General features: G+C 49.0%; 1 protein-coding gene across 1 annotated transcript in view; it reads right to left on the bottom strand.

Annotated features, from left to right (window-relative positions):
• The window catches only part of LOC106751111 (hemicentin-2), a 427,635-nt gene extending 412,408 nt beyond the window's left edge, over nt 1-15,227 (bottom strand). Inside the window, exons 1-2 of the mRNA XM_014631902.1 lie at nt 15,070-15,227; nt 11,179-11,676 (exon numbers count right to left, since the gene is read on the bottom strand). Coding sequence (XP_014487388.1) covers nt 11,179-11,272 — 94 coding nt within the window. The 5' untranslated portion in view covers nt 11,273-11,676; nt 15,070-15,227. The remainder of the gene's footprint in view (nt 1-11,178; nt 11,677-15,069) is intronic.
• Between the last annotated feature and the right edge of the window lie 594 nt (nt 15,228-15,821).

The following is a 15,821-nucleotide window of genomic DNA, read 5'->3' as shown; positions in this document are numbered from 1 at the left end:
GGGGGGGGGGGGGGGGGGGAAAGGAGGGAGAAAGAGCAGAACGAGAAGAGAGAGAGAAAGGGAGAATCCTTTCGCAGCCGGTGCGCGACGCACCGATATACCAAGCCATTTTTCTCCGCTGGCACGGCCCTTGCCGGATGGCGAGCGCGTATACCAGATAAACCGTGGCGGAGACGACGCGAAGGAACGACGAGGACGAGATAGCAAATCAAAAGGGAGCATTAAAAGTTGTCGATGCGTTAGTCGAGCGCGCGCGCGCGAGCGGCACGGTCGTTGCCAGAAAGGACTCCCCTGGGAGGACTCCCATGGGGACGAACGAGGGGCTGCGGCGAGAGTAGGAAGCCATTTCGCTCATCTGCCGAGTCATAAAGCAGATACTACAGTTCTATCCTCGAAAATACATAAATCTTGCGGGCCGGCGTAATGCGGGAGAAATGAGTCCTCGCGCGTAAAATAAATGATCAGATCAGCCGTCGTTTTCGAGGAAGACGTCGGCACGGGGAAACGTACGGGTTCAGCCTGAGGTTGAACAAAAGCCGCGTAAACGGCGACGACAATGACGAGGGAATCGATGTCCGCCTAGACCGTCCCCAGGCAAATGAAAAATCGCAAGCATGTAATTCTAGCGTCGACCCCGCGAACGTTCGAGAAAATTACGAAAATCGTAACGCGGGTTATATATAATTTCGATCGATAAAAACAACCCGGTGATCGTGCCCACGAATGTTTGTTGCAAACTCCGGTGAGCGATAAAAAATTTTACTTTTATCAAAAATGTTTATATGAGAGAGATATTTTATGAAAATATAATCGTTACACGTATGTCCAAGATTCCATTAAAATGAATACAAACTCACCTGCACCATGTGCGTTTTTCTTTCCTTTCATTTGTGATTAATTAATACCCCCGTAAACGGATCGGAATTATTTAATAAATAACAATTCCGGGAATGGATGCTACGTTAAATGTTATTATCAAACGTGCTATCGCTTTTGTCATCTAACATTTCGCTCGCTGATTACCGCTATAATAAAATTATTCGCTGATTAGGTAACATTCCAATAAATCATAATTATTCGGATCAATATCCAATTACAAACAAATACCAGGAGGACTCGCCACATTTCAGATTCTCCTCACGCACAATTGTACACATATACATGACACACACAACATACACGAGCACATACATACTAATATTATATAATATAACCATACTTAAACACAGCGAATTAATGTATTGAAATAAAATTGGCCAGGCACAGAGAGGAAATATCGCGATAATTAATACGAATATTTATTAATATTTATTTGAACTGCGTGTAAAAAGAATATTCGCATTTGCTCTCTTAATTTTCCTGTCACATTCCGTCCCTACACAACAAGCGAGGGCTGATCCAAATTTATAGATTTATAATGAATCTTTATATTATGTATGCCAATCTAAATGTGTTATTATTACTCACATAAATATGTAATTTGGCTCAAATTCTTTTACACGTTTCTTACCGTTTAAATTTCTCATATTAATTTAATATGTTTTAACATATTTATTTAAGCTCTGTTGCAACAAAAAGTATTTCATTTCTGCAATGCTTTTTGCTGTCGTTTTGTTAATCTTCAGCGAATTTTCTTCCTTTTAACTCAATCTATGCGTGTAACAATGATACACTTAGATATGAAATGAACGTTTGTGTATGTATATATCAATGTACCTCTACTCTTGATAAATAAATTATCGATATTCGACGTTCACTAAGCGCTTTATTACATTTTCGGCTACTTACTGCCTCCCTTAGCCCGTTTAACAAAGAGAACTCGCTTTTCATAAGTTAGCCGAAAATTCACGAATTTCCAGTGACGGACTTTTTATCAGCTCAGCGTTTCGAAGTGCCTATCGCACTCGTAAATCTCCTCGACTGTCTGAGGGCACTTTTCTGCAGCACGCGCAAGTAACGTCCCGTTTATCAACGCAAGCATGACGTTGCCACAATCGCTGACACCCCGACGCCGAAATGTTGGAAAGATAGCGGACTAAGAAGAATGGCGGAATCGTTATTTCTTGCGATCGAGAAGACAGTTGCGATAAAACTATGTGAGTGAACTGGCTGTGAATTCTCACCGCGCGCAGATAGTAATTAAAAATCTCACGATCAAAATATCGAGATATCCCATCGACAATCGCAAAGTCTAATTCGAATTCATACACAGAGAAAAATAATGTTGAGGGACAGCATATTTTATATATATTTTTCTCCGTATAAGATACTGCGCGCGAGCAAGCAAAAGTCGTCGTCCACGATTGATTGACGGAATATGTCCGAGTTTAATCTTCCAACGTTTGACAAAAGTATCAGCGTTTATGGCAGCGACGTGACTAATTTATATTGATGAGAGCGACTCGGCGGTTATTGTGCGAGAAAATGCACGACAGAGATGCGTTAAAATTTACGCCGCCGAAAATTCACTCGACGACATTAAATGCACAATGAAGGCAGTATTACAATAGTGATGAATAGTGTTTGGAGTTTGAATGTCTATCACGGATTATTAATGAAGCCGCGGATATCGAAGATGTCGATTGTTCGAAAGCGATGGTGCGATACCGAGGACGAACTGTTTTGCGCTTCATTCAGCCATGCTGCGACGCAACTTGACAGTGACAGTGCCGATCATCAAATATTATACTCCCGCGTTCCGACTGTTCCGCAGAGACCAGTAACGAGCGCAGTCATCGTCCCGTTCCCAAATATTAGAGACATAACATAGATATTCCCGTCACAAGGGATGACGCGCATTTTACAGCGCAACCAAAAGCCATTAATCGTGAAAATTTTATTACCTTCAAACCGTCGCGCTCTCTGATTCTCATAAACAATGTAAAACACTAAAAATAAAGAGGCAACAACTTGGTGAAAGTCGATTTTGCAATCCATTTAATAAAATCAATTATTACCATGTTATTATCTAATTAATTATTACAATACTTTCAATAAATTTGTAAGTACGGTAAACTTTATAGTAAACTGAGTAATCGTTTTTCTTAACAATAAAATGTTAGAAGATTATCTTATAAGCAAACATTCGTCAAATTTTGCTGTGAGCAGCATTTGTAAAAAAATATTGGACCTTTCGGTCAAATCTTCACTTTTCTTCTCTGTGAGATTCTTGTAATGAGTCTTGCGCGAATCTACGAGTGCAAATATATTGATTAAAATGGAAATACTGCCATCAAACAATGACTTACGCTCGCGATGATGCGTTAATATTCCAATAACATTGTTGTTCGCGTTCTTATCGAAGGCGCACGCAATTAATATATATTCACAAATACGGATCGACGAGCACGTTGTATTTTAGCCCTGCCGTAAATGTGATTACCAACGTTACAGGGAAGCCGCAGTACGAAGTTGCTGAATTTCGAAATATCGATTATTAATTATTAATGTCGTTAACGTCAAAGACGCTAATTGTACCGAACAGTACCGTCAAACTTAGAGCAGTCCTCGAACCGCAACTCTAACTCCGAACTTACTGACTGTCCTTGATTACGCACACTGCAAACTCTAACGAGGATTTCCAACTTGGCCAACCGAACGCAAAAGCTACTCGTACAATATGTGTATCTTTATTCCTACGTACGCCGACATGTAGATATGTAGATAGTTGCTCGACATCAAAAAGTTTACTCTCTCGTAACAAGTAACTTCTCCGATTACCGAAGTCCTGAATTTAATTGTTTGCAAAGCAATTGCTTGCAAAGAATTAAAATGCGTGCAAAATTAATTGTAAAGAGAGAGAGAGAGAAGGAAACGTGTTCATTCTCCGTTCCATACACGGAGAGAATTTTATAGTAAAAATGACTAGACAATTTCGTAACCGAGGAACGTATCGACATTCTGTCTTAATTCATTACCTTTCAGTTTCATATGCGCTACATGTATTCAGGGAATTGAAATTCAATATTAAAAATTTTAATACGCTTTTCGGAAGGATAAGATCCATTTCTGCTGATAAAATGCACGGTAAAATGAAAAAGAATTTTATGAAAAAATTTTTGTGAAAAGATCTGAAATACTCTTCCGGTGCAGTCTTGAAAGATCCGATTCACCTGACTCCAAAAACTCAATGCACCGTTTCAATTATCTCAATCGTATGCGCGCGCGCGCGTAGTGCACAGTAAAACGGCGAAACGCGTACGATATATCGCTACGCAACGCGATATAATGCTCTCTCTCTCGGGAGGAAATTTTTCGAAAAATAAATCCTCCGGGACGGGGATAAAACGTCGGCGCGATGATGCTCATAATTTCACGGGGCATGTATCGATTGCGCCCGGTCCGATGGTTCCGCGAAAACGAACGCGATCCGACGCCGGGCCGGCTCACACAGGCGTAATCTCTAATGCGTAATATCGCTGTTCACGCCGGGATGAGCAACGCCAATAAAACGAAGCCGGGTACACATCGCGTCGCGCGTCCCGACGCGGCGAGGCGCGCCGCGGGTCAGAGAGTGGCCGCGCACGCAGTCAATGATTTTGTAATCGCAACCGGGCGTTTATGAAAAAAAATTCGAAATTTGATTAATTCCGCGTCTGTCGTAGCAGCGATAAAACGTTTGCCCCGGCCGCCATGAATTGAGCCGATAAACTGTGCGCGGACAGGGAGCTGCGGGTTTATGAGGTCCGTAATATTTTACAGCGCATTGTCCCTACGTGAGGCGACTTTTTCATGAACGGCCGGAATAACGTATCGGTGTTACGACCGGCGCGGATGGCTCAATTTTTGGTTGGAACGCACCAACCGATATGTAGTATAAGGCCCGGTTCACACTATCGGTCTGCCCGGCGGCAGACGGGCAATCCTCCGTCAAAATATCCCTCAATGCTTTTGTATCGAAATATTCACAGTGTTTGTCACAGTCAACATTAAGCATTGACAAATATTTATGCGGCGTCCATCTCGACAGATCTCGGCTAAAAATTTACTTCATGGTGCAGCTTAGATTGACCTTAACTGACAGTCCCGATCAATTTCTCGAGACAGAGAGCTCGGCGAATCCCGAACACGTCCGAAAAAGCCGGACTTTTATCTCCTTTTTTTAATCCACATGTCACTTTCGTTATGAACGTAAACCGGGGAGGACTCTAGCGCACAAAAGAGAGAGAGAGAAAGAGAGGGGAGTGGCAGCAGCATTTTCTTATTACGGCGTTACGTCGGAATCCAAGGAAATGGGATGACGTCGTTGCGAACGTGAGGGCAACTATTGTTTATCGCCTATAAGTCTCTCGTTAAAGTATGAAGCGGGAAAATCTGTCGGAATAACGGGCGTTTATTTGCACGCGGCGCGCGCAAGGGCTGAGCGCGCCGTGACTGTCGTAAAATCGATTTTCGCATTCGCGCGATATAGCCCGAGTGCTCCGTTCGACGCGTTCTTGTCTTTCTCTGTCTCTTTTCCTCCCCCTTTCTCTCTCGGTTTTTTCGCCATTCGCATTCTTCGAGAGGCACGTAGCGCGCGCAAAAGAAGAGAAAGAAAGAGAGGGGGTGGAAAAAGATTCCTTCGCATCATTTAGATTATCGACGACGCATTTACACGGATTTCCGCGGCGTTGCTGATGACGGGCGCCGCCTTTTTGCGAGGCCGACAGAAAGCGTCTCGCGAGCGTGACAAAAAAGGGCCCGGTCGATGCGCCGCAAAAAGACGCGTTATCAATCTCGCCGGATATGGGACGAGAGGGCGGAACGGAAGAAACGGAGAGCGCGCGAGAGGAGAGGAGGACCACAGGTGTGTCCGCGCCGCGAGCAAGACGCGAACTTTTATTGCGAGGACTCGCAGGGACGGGAGGGAGTGACCCAGAAAGTGAGACCGTCTCGGTTACTACCTGCGAATCCGTGTCGCGCCTCGGAAAATCTCGGCGTACATCGCGCTAACGAGAACGTACAAAAGGCGCCATAGTCGTCGGGAAATAAGAATATAGTTTATAGGCTCAAGCGGAGAGGAAGGGAGAAAGAGAAGAAGAACGAGAAGCGGAAAGCGCGCGGCGGGAGCGAAGGAGATGACGAACGTTGAGACGCCGTTGTCTTCTGCGGAGAATACAGAAGAAGATATAATAAACAAGCCAGCCAGCCACCCTCTAAGCCCGCAAAAGGAGATACGGTCTGCGAAAACATGGCGTCGCGCAAAGAGATCGCAGATAGACGAGCGACTGGCAGTAATAAAGAAATGCATCGCGGACACGCGAGAGCGCGCATACCTGACGACCCGCTTTAACAGAAACGATCGTTGGCCAACGTTTACTTGCGCTACGCTGATAACGAGAATGTGAAGTAAGAAAAATGTCGAACAAAGCAGCGATCCTGAGATACACATAGCCGGCTGCTACAAAGGGTAGGAGGAAGCGGGTGGACGAAGCGAACGTATCGTTTAACATGTACATCTGTAACGGCCGGCGTGTGTTTTCACAGAGCCAATATCGCGACATAGAAAGAGAGTAAATGGTACTTTAAAAGATGGCCTTAGAACGGGGCCCGTTAAAGCGGCGCTTTTGATCAAAGCGAAATTTCTATACGACGCTCCTACGTAAAATCGAACGCATCTCATTGAGAACATCGGACGAAGAAGGGTAAGGCGGGGGGAAGAGAAGAGGTGGAGGAAAAAAGATAACGTTACATTACGTCGAGACAAATATAATTATATGCGATTCTCTCTCAAAGAGAGGGTCCAGAATAAACGCGGAGAATTCAAGACGACTGCGACGTCGCTCGCTCGGAAAAAAGAGCACGAGAGTTTTCTTCCGGAGGACCGAGAGCGCGGAAAGAAACGAGGTCGTTGGCGAATATCTTCGCGAAAGTTTTCCATCATGTATGGAGGAACGATATGAGGCAAACGGCGTCTCCCAGATGTTTTCGGAAACGGAGTAACGTGTCGGCACGTCGAACTCCATCGCTGCATCGAAATTAACTCTTATCTGGAACACTGCAGTCACTTTCGATTCGATTTTTAATTTTGAATTTCTCGCATACTAGCGGAATGGATATTTTTATTTCTCGCGCAGAAAGAAATTACAGTTAGAGTAATTTTCCGTTTAAACACAATTAAGTCATTTCAGTTACCTGTCATATGTAAGAAAAAGACGAAGTTGCTTTGGGGTGGTTTCTTACTTCAGTATGTCACATTAAAATGCGTCTGGGAAGTGTCAAGTGCCACGTGAGAATATTTCCCCGCGACGTTGCGTAGACGCGTGTCTGCGACCAATTCGACACTTGCACATCCCCTTTTTCGAAGCAACGATATCTTGACTCTGATCGTTCCGACCGTACGCTCGGCTCGATAGCATTTTTGCAATATTTTCCGTCGCGCCGGGATACGCTTGCGCTGCCGCCGTCGTCGGTGAAATTTTTTTAATTCGACGCTTAACAAGTGGCGGAACCTCCCCGGGCTTCAATTCCAACGACAAGCTCGCGAGCGGGAGTGAAAAATACCGCGGACCAAGTTCCGCCAATTTTTCGCGGAACGCGAGGAAGTCGAAATTAAACATTCGTCGCACGGTCCGTTGCGCGTTAATGACCAAGAAAAAACTGTATATGCCGGGGCGGACAGGATGCCGCAAAGAATCGTCCGCAGAGAGTACAGAAGAGCGGACCTCCGAGCAAAGAGACACAAGAGAGTGAGCGAGCGATAAAAAGAGAGAGAGAGAGAGAGAGAGAAGGAAAAAAGAAACGGTGGGAGGAAAGAGAGAAGGGAAATAATTATAGCATTATTCGCAGGGGTATACTGCGGCGGTGTCGGCGACGAGATGGACAGAACGAAGCGCGGAAAAGAACATCGGCGGGTCTCTAAACAGAGCAACGCGCGTGAAAGGAAGAACGACGCAAAACGCAGAAAGGAAGCCCTCCTTAATAAAAGACAAGGGAATATCAGCGACCTCACGCCTGCCTGTGACAACGATGTCCGCATCCCATTCGCCCGCTTCAGCGTCCTTTGAGAGAAGTCGTCGCACCACCCCTCCCCCTCGCGCTCTCGTCCAAGCGCGCGTTCTCTCTCACCCGTCGTGACCCACCGAGACAACCCCTGGATCCCCCAACGATCCGACAGCAGGGAAGGGGAGATTATACTCCGTTGTGTCGCCCCTGCCTTTTCACGTTACGCCGCGTACACTCTCGGCTAAACAGGCCATTTCATCATCGCCGCGATGCTCCCGGGTTTTCGCTCCGCGTTGCTCTCTTTTTCCCCTCTTTTTCACTATTTTTCTTTTTTTTCTTTTTTTTTTCATAATATTTTAATCGTTTCCAAAATCGCCGCCAGCGATTCGCCGAGGCGATCGCAGAGGCCGGATTCGATTGCGAAAATTCGACGAAATTTTTAATTCTTCGCTACCGGAGCGCGCGTTGGAATTTTTTTACGTCGCACATCGTAAGAGCAAATACAAAGTTGGAATTTATTCCAACGTATGGATATGTGCGCGTAACTTTGTTCTTTACGTCGTGTTGCCGGTGCAGATGTGTGACCTTATATCATGCTTAGCAAATTTATCCAACACGCACGAGCATGACCGAGTAAATTTAATAAATATACTCGACTCTCTTTCGTCTCACGCGCACACATACATACAAAAACAGAACGTATTTTTGCTGGTGTAAGGATGGGAAGAACCCGTGCCGATAATGTCGCACGAGAAGCGAGTAAAATAAGTCTCCACGGCGACTGTTATCGCGCGAAAACCGTAAACGTTTTCGCACGACTCATAAAGTCGAACGCGAATGTTTCCTCTTACTTTTCGGGCTGTAGATACGAGTCCCCCCGGTACTTCTCCAGTGCGACGACTCTCTATCTCGGGCAACTCGCACGCACAATTCGCAAAATATGATTGCGCGTATCTATTTTGGGAACGGCTGCCGCTCGCAGGGAGGAGAGGAAGACTGTTTGCGGTTGTGTATCGGCGGCGGGAACATGCGCGGATGCACGCGACAAGCTGAGAGCGGCATATAAGGGAAACGAATGTGGATTAGTCGGGAGACCAAGAGAGAAATCGGGAAGGGGATATCGATGCGCGTAACCCCGATTCGGGATCACCCGAAATACGAATCTCCCGAGTTTCGGAGGCACTCGGAAAATAATTAGACCCATCGAGGTTCCGTTGCGCGGTCTAATGAGAGGCTTCCGCGGCCGGATGCGACGGAATCTCCGCGATCTTCTCGCGCGAGGAATGCTAATCGGCCGCAATTACGCGATTGTGTTTTCGGAGGAGGGGGGCAACAGAGGGAGGAGCGCGCGCGGACAGAAAAATAATACAAAGCGGCGAATTTATATTGCGCCAGCGCGCGTAATCTCCGAGCGCGTAATTCCGAGCGCTTCAAACGGCAGGGACAGATTTGGATTACATTTTTTTTTCAACATCGCGGAAACGCCGCTTCCCTCAGAAATTCGAGTAAAAGCCTTTTCGGCGTGTAACGAATTTCCAGAAGATATATCGTGTGTCTGACTAATTGTAGCCGCGACGCGCGTCAGGCTGTGTTTGAAATTTTTACTTCATAATTCTCACGTATTCGCTTTTATTGCGCCTTTTAACTTATCACCGCAATTATTCTCCGGGTTTTCAAACAAAATGCACTCTGGAAAAATAACATCGAAAAGGGTCGAAGTTTCGCGTTCTCGTAATGTATTTATGAGGTCGGTCTCACATCCAGTTTGTTTGTTTGTTTTTTTTTTCTTTTCATTCTTCTCATTCGCTATCTTCTTTCATTCGCAATAATCTTAATTCTTTCGCTGAACTCGAATTTATGCGAAAAAGAGAAAATTCCATTCGTTCCTTTGCAATTTTCATGACGCATCCTAAGATCGCATCTGCGCTGGAAGCAGGACGTAGAATATTCTATGCTGATGCAGACTGTTTTTTTATGAACGCGTATTTTACTGCACGCGTGCGCGCATTATTTGACTGCATAGCTGAAATCTCGCACGTCGACATTGCAGTCCAATTATGTATTCACTTATCGCTCATTTCGCGATGGCAATCTCGCCCTTGGCGTGGATAACGACGATATGGAGCTTCGCAAAGGCGGGAGACGCAATAACGCGCACGGAAGGCCGAAGTTAACGCGGCGCCTTCATTTATAGAGCGCAGCGTCGTCATTAAAATTTTCCGCGTCAAAATTGCTGTTATATTATGCAATCGCTCATGCATTGCTAACTCGCCGCCGCTGCCGTGGGATCCCGATAAAAATTTTCGAAACGCGAAATACAACGGTGTGACAAATGAGGACAGATTGGATATCGATACGTGAACGCGCGAATCCGAAACTTATCAGATGCGCGGACTAATGTGCAATTTATTCGCATCCCTGCGATCTTTTGCGCCGGCGAAGTAATTAAAGCACACAACGTTGTGTATAATCGATCAATCAAGCGGTCATCCCGCAGAGTTATGAAGTCAAATCGAATGTACGTATCTCTCGTAAATGTTTATACGAGCTATTTGAAAGTAAACAAATTTGTGAATTCTTCGGGTTTCGAGGAACACGATCGTGTTCCTCGTGAGAGAAGCGAAAAGTGCCACGAGCGTTTCTTAGAACTTAACGTAAAAATGTGCTTGTACACTGCGTTTCAAAATGGTTCGAACGTTTCTCTCTTAATGCAGTTTAGAACGCAGCCGATAATCCAATGAGAGAACTTATTTTTCAGAAACGAGTTCTGTCATCGGACTATCATTGCGAATCGCGTCGAGGAAAAAATATTCAAATCAGTTTTGAAACTTAGTGTACACTTGGTTTCCAAACAATTTGAACATTTTTCGCTAGACTTCAGAATAAAGTCAATACAGAATACAGGCTCGATGAGAAGATTCAATTTCTGCAAATTAATAAAAAAAAAAACAAATCCTCTTATTGCAGTATTTTCCTGCGTGTACCGATCGTGTGAGTTATGACAATTGTTGTACAACTTATTCATTATTAAGAGTAAACGGCCGAAAAACGATCCAGATTTGATTTATCCGGTCTCGTAATCGAGCGTTTCATACCAGGCGGCCAGAAGTACGTGCAGCGGAGAACTGTCCTTAACCATTCAACTCCCTCGTCAAGGACAACTAACTCCTAGACACGAGTTGTCTCGGCGCGAGTCAGTTTACGTAACGCGCGCGCGAACTTATCCCCGGCGGGCTAATTCAAAGGTGTACTTACGTGTCGCGCAGGTGAGCTCGGCGAACAGCGCAATCGACAGTAATCCAGCCGCGAGAAGCGTGGTCAGGAAGAACGATCTCGAGCTGCAGCCCATCACGGCATCACTACCGATCACCACCCGTTCACGTTACAGCAGTCCTCTCTCTCTCGGCGGATCACCGACGGCGTGAATCTCGAATCCGTGCGCCGAGACTGGTCCCTTCCCAGCTGAGCGCTCGAGGATCTCACTGTCACTCGCGCAGCGGCGAAAAGAGTCCTCCGGCTGTCATCCGAGACTCCGCTCGAGCACTACCGCGGACGCGCCGCGATTCAGCATCGACGATGCACCGCCACGCGAAGCTGCCCCGCGACGCCGGACATCAGCCTCTCGTCGGCGTCACGCATTTCTCTTCGTGCACCGCCTGCCTGGCTTCCTCTCTCTCTCTCTCTCTCTCTCTTCGAGGTGGCACTTCACAACCGATCGGAGAATGGCCGCGCGCGAGACGCGCTACGGGGAATCTGCAATTTACCGGCAGCCCCGGGTCAAGCGGCTTCCCGACTGCGCGACGACGATCCTAAGTCGCGAATCCTCCGCGATCCGTCCGCGTCGAACCGCGAGCTCCGTGCCGGAGAATAGCCGAGCTCTCGAGACTAAGCGAGCGCGCGACTCACGCTCGCTGTTCATTCTTACGAGAGAGATCGCGAAAACGGTTTTGAGGTTATGGCGGCGATCGTCGTCGATTCGTCGCCGCCGAACGCGACGGAGAATCCGATTATCGGGGCTTCGGCGCGGCCGATCGAATCCCCCAGGGCGTTACGCCGACCGTGAAGGACCTGTTAAACTTCGGCACTAAAGCGTCGTTGTAAGCGACGCGACTCAAATCGCCCGGAGAAACTCCCGGTTTCGCGAAGAGGGAGCTCGTCGATCGTTTAGCGGAGTCGTTGTTAGCAATCGGATTTATTCTCCCTCGGTTCGCGTTCTCGCTCGTGTCCGCATTCTCGCGTCACCCTGGTGCGACGTGGTGCACTCGGACGAGTCTCCGGTCGCGAGGTGTTCGACGAAATTGCGATATCGCGCGATTGTTGTACCGCGTTGTCAATTGTTAACCGCCGAACGCGATTATCCCGCCGAGACTGAACATCAGGACGTTGCGCACTCTGATTGGTCGAGCGCTCGCGTGATTCGTTGCGCACGAAAGGAGCGCGCGGGAAGAAAAGTTCGTTCGAATTCGCTCGACGACGAGCGAATCAAACGTGTATTGCTCGAAGAAAACGAAATTTCCGGTTATAAGAACCGAATTTCATCCTGAAACTGGAAATTCAATAGGATCCTTCCGATCGGAACGCGTTCGGTTTGTTCGTCGTCAGGTGAATTCGATCGAATTCGTTTTTCCGTGTGCGATTAACACGACGACAGTGGCTGAAGCGCCGCGAAGCAGCGGGCGCGTCTACTCCGGTTATTCAAATGAATCGATACGGGGGATGTTTAACATAACACGTGACACGTTATTAAAACAAACGCGCGCATATGACAAGTGGCCGAATCCCCGGCAAACACACACGTGCGTAAAAGCCGAACGAATGCCGTATTTGACAAGGGTGGATCGTCGAACCGTGCGCGCTCTTTTGACACAAAGGGCGATCGTGAAATCGCCGGAATAACGACAAACGCATATAATAACCGTGACGACGTCATCATCGTTTTCATTCAGCGCAATCGAATCTCGTAGAAAATCACAGTCGCGCACAATCGCGAAAATTGGTATTCGGCGTTAGTCATTTAACGTTTGCCCTTCGAGCGGCGATGATTTACGCGGCTAATTGAGGTATCGGATAATTTCGGGCCGCGCCGAAATCCGCCCTTCACGGGCGATTCGAGTGCGCGGTATTCGGGACGGGGCATAAATCATCTTCGCGTTTCGCGCAAACGGACGGCCTTTTAAATTGATCGTCCCGGGAGGCCGCTCGTACTTGTAGATTGATACACCGATACGCTCGGCGTGCCTCGTGGAATGTTGAAAAAAGGAAAAGAGCCGGTCATAAATTATCGCCTCGCTGTGTGCGCGCGGCCGCGCTAATTTACGCTCCAATTGATATCAGGGATATCGCGCGCGTAATTAGGATAATCCGGCGGGCGGGATGGCGGCGGACCGACGAGCTTGTTTTTCGCGCATTACGGCAATCATTTTGCGCGTCGCGCCCCGAGGATGTTTTTCCTCCTTTTCGCGCACGCCCGCATCGAAAACGGCACGACGACGCGTTTTCTCCCTGGCCCGACGGTTCGTCTCCCCGCTATCTTGCCCGGTACTCCGAAACGATAGGCGACTAAACGCGCTCGCACGCCCCGAAAGTTCGCGCGATACATTCCCATTTGCGAGGTCCGCTTCGTAAAATTAACTGGCGCGCTCGTAACTTCCGTCGTGTTCTCGCCTTCGGAGGACGCGCGCGCGCGCACGACTCGATGTGCAAATGTTGATATTTGATATTACGTCGAGAGGGAGGGGGAGGGAGGAAGAGAGAGAGAGAGAGAGAGACCGCCCGGGTAGGATTAGGACGGCGAATGTCCGAAACTTACGGAAGTGGGTCACGGCGCGTATTTAGGCAGGCTCCGTATCCCGGTATCGGTTTATTCCCACCTGTAATCACCGGCCCGCAAACCGGGTACACAAAGTCCCTCGTGCATATGCATGGTGCGCGAGCGGGACCGCTTTGTCCCGACCCTCGTCTCCCCCCGCGCGTGTTGTTTCTGCACTACGATTGTTCTCGTAGCCGCCGCGCATGCAAGGGTCTGCTTTCGCGTTTTCCCTCCGCCCCGCTGTCGGTCCTGCCGTCCCGTCGCATCCCGTCGGGATAAAATCACGCGTGCGCGCCCGAAAAAGGGAAAAGATGAATATTCGAGCCCGGCGCGACAACGTGTATCGTCGACATTTATTTTAAGAGCAAGCCGCGCGTCACGGCCAGCCGACTGCCTCTCTCGCTCGTAAATTCCATTCGCGTCAAATCGTAGCCACAATATCTCGTACCTACTCACGCGCACACACACTCTCTCTCTCTCTCTCTCTCTTTTTTGTCATTTTTCGTTATTTACGGAGGGCAACGCGGCAGGAGCGAATGGAACGGCGCGCAATCCGCACGTAGCGCAGCAACACGGCTCCGCCGTCTCTTCGTCGTTTCGCATCTCGAAAGCGCGCTGCAACGCGTATCGCGGGATTGAAAGAGATCGAAGACGCATCTCTCGGCGAGGCAGCAACGGACGCGAGAATAAACGAGGGCCGACGGCGTCGGCCCACCCTCCGCGCGTCCGAAAGGCACGTGACGGGCCTTCGCGATCGGCACGCGAACTCCGGAGCAACCGTCTGGAGCACGTGACGATCGATTTCTCGCGCGAGTACGATTCTCGTGTTTCCATCCGCGGATGCGCTTCCCCTCCCTCAGACTCTCTTCTCTCTCTCTCGGCGCGAGGGCCCGATAACCGGTGACCCTCCGAGGATTCCCGTTCGAATATCACACGGACGCATAGTCGATCGGCCAGCTCTCTCTCTCTCTCTCTCTCTCTCTGCTCGAGCGAGTTGATCGGCGATACTCCGGCGACGAGCGAATTCGGAGCGAAACGTCAGGCAGCCCGCCCTCCTCGATGAAACCACCCGCTAGACCGAGCACACGCGAGAACACCCTACGCGGAGAACCGTTCGTCGCAGCATCCTTTCGAGAGATAGCTCGCACCGAGCTCGGGAGAGCGGCTCTCCCCGACGAGAAGCCGACACTTTCGCGAAGCGACGACCGAACCTCTCCCTTGCGCGACGCAGGGAAAGGACGGTCGCGGGAACATCTGATACCGACGCACTGGTATCGGAGTAAATCCCCGGACACCAGACTTCACAGCACCTCGAAATCGCGAGGACGACGGCTTACCCGCGCGAGAACGAGTGCAGGACGCGCGTCCCGGCTGGTCTCTCACGACGTGTGAGACCGACGGCACAACGAACAGATGATCGACTAGCGCGCGCGTAGAGACGCGAGAGACGCGGAACGACGAGCGAGCTTCGAGTGCGTGCGCTCTCTCGCCTCTGGCTCCGCTCTCGGGACTGAGAGTGGAGAGAGAGAGCACCGTCGGACTTTCGAGGGATTCTCACCCCTACCGGCGTGGTAGCGACCGTAGTACCCCCCTGCCTGCCGCCTCTCTCGGCAAGCCGCGTGCTCCGTTTCCCCTGCCGCGCCGACCCCACCATCACTGACGCCGCACGCCACCCGCGCGCTTTGCCTCTCCTCATCCACACACCCCACTCTGCCGGGGGGAGGAAGGGAGAGAGAGAGACGACGACTACGACGCCACCCCAGGCGCTCCTACGCGGCCCGCACACTCCACTACGTGCGCTGTCGAATCGAAACCGCGCGAATCACGGGCGCGTCCGGATAAGGGATGCTCGCGATACCATCGGGCTATCGGGGATCCGGATCGCGGACTTACCGGACGACCGAACTTTAAGACGGCTGATTGTTTTCACGGCGAATCGACGAAGACCCCCTGGTGGGACGATCCTTGATCGAATTTTACGAGTTGCGTTTCTAAATGTGGTTAATAATTGATCGTCGCGACGTTTACTCATTCACCGTGACTCCTACGCCATCGGCTGCCATTAGTTCTGTTTAATAATAAAAGTGAC

Source organism: Dinoponera quadriceps, unplaced genomic scaffold (genome assembly GCF_001313825.1).
Source record: "Dinoponera quadriceps isolate SergipeBrazil2010 unplaced genomic scaffold, ASM131382v1 scaffold7286, whole genome shotgun sequence".
Lineage (NCBI taxonomy): Eukaryota > Metazoa > Arthropoda > Insecta > Hymenoptera > Formicidae > Dinoponera > Dinoponera quadriceps.
Note: the sequence above shows the minus strand (reverse complement) of the source record. Positions and strands in the feature narration are given on the sequence as shown.